General features: G+C 32.1%; 1 protein-coding gene across 1 annotated transcript; it reads right to left on the bottom strand.

Annotated features, from left to right (window-relative positions):
* Positions 1-1,926: 1,926 nt before the first annotated feature.
* On the bottom strand, positions 1,927-4,375 carry LOC125780112 (uncharacterized; the record flags this gene model as incomplete). The annotated part of the gene is made up of 2 exons (XM_049461724.1): positions 1,927-2,004; positions 4,307-4,375. Coding segments are annotated over 2 exons (147 nt in total), but the record flags the coding sequence as incomplete, so codon positions are not given.
* Positions 4,376-4,647: the final 272 nt, after the last annotated feature.

The following is a 4,647-nucleotide window of genomic DNA, read 5'->3' as shown; positions in this document are numbered from 1 at the left end:
CTCTTTCTTTCCTTTTCTTCTCTCTCTCTTTTCTCTCTCTTCTCTCTCTTTTCTTTCTCTTCTTCTTTCTTTCTTTTCTCCTTCTCTTCTTCTTCTTTCCTTCTCTTTTTCTTTTCCTTTCTCTTTTCTTTCTTCTCTCTTTTCTTTTCTTTCTCTCTTCTTTCTTCTTTCTTCTCTTCTCTTCTTTCTTCTTTTTCTTCTCTTTTTCTCTTCTTCTCTTTTCTTTCTCTCTTTTTTTTCTTCTTTCTTTTTCTCTCTTTCTTTTCTTTCTCTTCTTCTTTCTTTTTCTCTTTCTTTTTCTTTCTCTTTCTTCTTTCTCTTCTTCTTCTCTTCTTTTCTCTCTCTTTCTTTCTTCTTTCTTTCTTTTTTCTTTCTCTTCTCTTCTTTCCTTCTTTCTTCTTTCTTTTCTTCTTCTTTTTTCTTTCTTCTCTTCTTCTTTTTTTCTCTTTCTTCTCTTTTCTTCTTTCTTCTCTTTCTTCTTCTCTTCTTTTCTTTTTTTTCTTTTTCTTTCTCTTTTTTTTCTTTTTTTTCTTTCCTTCTCTCTTTCTTTCTTTTTCTTCTTTTTTCTCTCTTCTTTTTCTTCTCTTCTTTTTCTTTCTCTTCTCTTTTCCTTTTCTTTTTTCTTTTTCTCTCCTTTTTCTCTTTTTCTTCTTTTCTTTCTTTTTTTCTTCTTTTCTTTTCTTTCTTCTTCCTCTTCTTCTTTTTCTTTTCTTTTTTTCTTTTCTCTTCTTTCTCTTCTCCTTCTTTTTCTCTTTCTTTCTTCCTCTCCTTCTTCTTCTTCTTTTTCTTTTCTTCTTCTTCTCCTTCTTTTTTTTTTTTTCTTTCTTCTTCTTCTTTCTCTTCCTCTCTTTCTTCTCTTCTTTCTCTTCTCTTCTCTTCTCTCTTTCTTTTTTTCTTTCTTTTCTCTTCTCTTCTCTTCTTCTCTTTCTTCCTTTTCTTCTTCTCTCTCTCTTTCTCTTCTTCTTTCCTTCTTCTTCTCCTCTTCTCTTCTCTTTCTCTTTCTCTCTTCTTCTTTTTCTTCTTCTTTTTCTTCTTTCTCTCTCTTCTTCCTCTCTCCTCTTTTTTTCTTCTCCTCTTTTTCTCTTTTCCTTCTCTCTCTTCTTTCTTTCTTCTCTCTCTTCTTTTTCCTTCTCTCTTCTTCTTCTCTTTCTCCTTTTTTTTCTTTCTTTTTTTCTTTCTTCTTTCTTCTCTCTCTTCTTTCTTCTCTTTCTTCTTCTTTCTCTCTTCTTCTCTCTCTTCTTTTTTCTCTTTCTCTTTTTCTTCTTTCTTTTTCTTCTTTCTTTTCCTTCTCTTCTCTTTCTTCTTTCTTTCTTCTCTCTTCTTCTCCTCTTCTTTTTTTTTTTTCTTCTCTTCTCTTTCTCTTTTTCTTTCTTCTTTCTTCTCTTTTTCTTTCTCTCTTCTCTCTTCTTTCTTTTCTCTTCTTTCTTTCTTACCCTCCTTCTTTTCTTGCTTCCTCTCCTTCTCTCTCTTCTTTTCTTCCCCCTTTCTTCTCTCTTGTCTCCCCTTTCCTTTTGCTCTCCTTCTCTCTCCTCTCCTTAATTTTTCCTTACTCTAACTCCTCTTTCCCTTGCTTTTTTCTTTCACTTCTTCTCTTTTTTTTTTTTCTTCTACCTCTCTCTCTTCTCTTACTTCTGCTTTGCTCTTTTTTTTGCTTTCTACATTTTTCTTCTTCTGTTCTCTCTGCTTATCTACTTTCCTTTGTTTGTCTTCTTTTATCTTTTTTCTCTCTTCTTCATTCCTTTCTTTTCTTTTTTGCTCCTCTCCTTTTCTTCTCCTCGCTTCCCCTTCCGTGTCTTCTCTCTCCTCTTCTCCCTTCCTATCTCCCTTTCTTTTGCCCTTCTTCTCCTTTTCTCTATTATTTTTTCTCCCCTCTTATCTCTGTTCCTTTCTTCTTCTTTATTCTCTCTTTTTTTTCTTGTTTCCTACTTCTTTATCCACTTTTTTGCCCTTCCTTTCTCCTCTTTTCCTTCTCTTTCTCTTTTCTCTTTTCTTCTCCTCCTCTTTTCTTCTTCACCCTTCCTCTTTTTTATCTCTTTTTTGTCTCTCCCTTCTCCTTTTTTTGTTGTTTTTTCTGTGTTTTGTTTCCCTTTCTTCTTTCTTTTTAATCCTTTCTTCATTTATTTTCTCTTTCTCTCCTTTTCTCACTTCTTTTATTCTCTTCTTTCTATTCTCCTTCTTTTTTTTTCTTTTCTCTTCTGCTGTTTCTTCCCTTCTCTCCTGCCTTTCTTTCCCTTCTCGTCTTCTCTTTCTCTCCATGCCTCTTCTCCTATTCCTCTTTTCTCTTCTTTTTATTTCTTGTTCTTTCGCTCCTTTTTTTTTTTTCTCTTCTCATTTCTCTCTCCTCCCCTCTTTTTCTTTCTTAATCTTTTTTTTCTTTTTTCTTTCCCACTTTCTTCTTACTCTTCTTCTTTCTTTTCATCCTTCTCCTCTGCTTTCTCTTTCTTTCCTTGCCTCTTTTCCTGCTACTTTCTTTTCTCTTTTTATTCTTCTTTCTTCTTTCTTCTCTTTTTTTCTCCCCTTACCCCCTTTTCTTCCCTACTGTTTTCTCCCCTTTTTTTTTTTTTCTTCTCTCTTTATTCTTCCCTCTGTTTCCTCTTTTTTCTTCTCTCTTTTCTTCTCTTGTTTTTCTCTTCTTCCTATATCGTTTCTTTCTATTTCCATCAATTTTTTCTTTTCTCTTCTCTTTCTTATTTCTCCCTTCTTTTTCTCCTCCTTTCCCTCTTTTCTCTTCTCTTCTAGCTTTTACTCTTTTTTCTTTCTTTTCTCTTCTCCTTTATCTGTTTATCTCCCTCTCCCAGTCCATCTCTTTTCTGACTTTTCCCTTTCTCCTTTTTTTCCCCCCCTTTTGCTCTTCTCTTCTCTCTTTCTTATTTTCACTTACCTTGAACTTTTTTTTTCTTTCCACCTTCAATAGAACTTCTTTTTCTCTTTTTTCTACTTTTCTTTTCTTTCTTCTTTACTATCACTCCTTTTTGCTTCCCTCTTCTTTTCTCTATCATCTTGCTTCTTTCCTCCTTCCCTTCTTTTTCTCTCTTCCTTCCTCGTCTTTTCTACGCCTTTTTCTTTCCCTTCTTTCTTTCTTTTTTTTTCCCTCTTTCTACTCTTTTCTCTCTCTTCCTCTTCTCTTTCTACTTTTCTTCTCCTCCTTTCCCTGTCTCTTTTCTTCGTTCTCTTTTCTGTCTCCCTTTTTTCTTTTTTTACATTCCTTTTTTCTCTTTTTCTTCTTTCCTTTCTTTTCTTCCCTCACACTACTCACACACACATCATCCCTTCTTCTCTTCTATCTTTTCTTTTCTCTCTTTTCTCTTCTTTCTTTCTTCTTTCTTTTCTTTTTCTTCTTCTCTTCTCTTCTTCTCTTCTTCTTTCTTCTTTTTCTTCTTCTCTTTCTTCTCTTTCTCTCTTTTCTTTTCTTTCTTCTTTCTTCTATCTCTTTCTTTCTCTTCTTCTTTCTTTTCTTTTCTCTTCTCTTTCTTTTCTTTTCTTTCTCTTCTCTTCTCTTTTCTTTTTTTTTTTCTTCTTTTTCTTCTTCCTCTTCTCTTTCTTCTTTTCTTCTCTTTTTCCTTCTCTTTCTTCTCTCTTCTTTTTCTTTTCTCTTCTTCTTCTTCTTCTTTTCTTTTTCTCTTCTTTTTCTCTCCTTTTTTCTCTTCTTCTCTTTTCTTCTTTCTCTTTTTCTTTTCTTTTCTCCTTTTCTTCTCTCTTCTTTTTTTTTTTCTTCTCTCTTTCTTTTTTCTCTTTTCTCTCTTCTTCTTCTTTCTTCTCTCTTCTTTCTTCTTCTCTTCTTTTCTTTCTCTTTCTTCTCTCTTCTTTTTTTTTCTCTCTTCTTTCTCTTTTTTTCTCTCCTTCTTTCTCTTCTTCTCTCTCTTTCTCTTCTCTTTTTCTTTCTCTTCTTTTCTTCTTCCTCTTTCTTCTTTCTTTCTTTCTTTTCTTTTCTTTTTCTCTCTTTTTCTCTTCTTCTTTCTTTCTTTCTCTTCTTTCTCTTTTCTTTCTCTCCTCTCTTTTTCTTTTCTTCTTCTCTCTCTTCTCTCTTTTTCTTCTCTTCTCTCTTCTCTCTCTTTTTCTTTTTTCTTCTCTTCTTTTCTCTTTTTCTCTTCTTTCTTCTCTTCTTTTTTTTTCTTTCTTCTCTCTCTCTTCTTTTCTTCTTTTTTTTCTTTTTCTTCTTCTCCTTTTCTTTTCTTTCTCTTTCTCTTTCTTCTCTTTTTTTTCTCTTCTCTTTTTTCTTTCTTCTTTCTTTTCTTTCTCTTTTCCTTCTTTTCTCTTTCTTCTTTCTCTTTTTCTTCTCTTTTTTTTTCTCTCTTCTTCTTTCTCTTCTCTCTTTTCTCTTTTTTTTCTTCTTTCTTCTTTCTCTCTTTCTTTCTTTTCCTTCTCTTCTCTTCTCTTTTTCTTTCTTTTTTCTCTTTTCTCTTCTTTTCTCTCTTTTTTCTCTTTTCTTTTTTTTCTCTTTCTTCTCTTTTCTTTTTTCTCTTCTTTTCTCTCTCTCTTCTTTTTCTTTCTTTTTTCTTTTTTTCTTTTCTCTTCTTTCTTCTCTTTCTTTTTTCTTTTCTTCTCTCTTTTTTTTTCTCTTTTTCTCTTCTTTCTCTTCTTTTTCTTTTTTTTTTCTCTTTTCTTCTTTTTTCTTTTTTCTCTCTCTCTTTCTCTTTTTCTTCTCTT

This window comes from Bactrocera dorsalis, unplaced genomic scaffold (genome assembly GCF_023373825.1).
Source record: "Bactrocera dorsalis isolate Fly_Bdor unplaced genomic scaffold, ASM2337382v1 BdCtg087, whole genome shotgun sequence".
NCBI lineage: Eukaryota > Metazoa > Arthropoda > Insecta > Diptera > Tephritidae > Bactrocera > Bactrocera dorsalis.
Note: the sequence above shows the minus strand (reverse complement) of the source record. Positions and strands in the feature narration are given on the sequence as shown.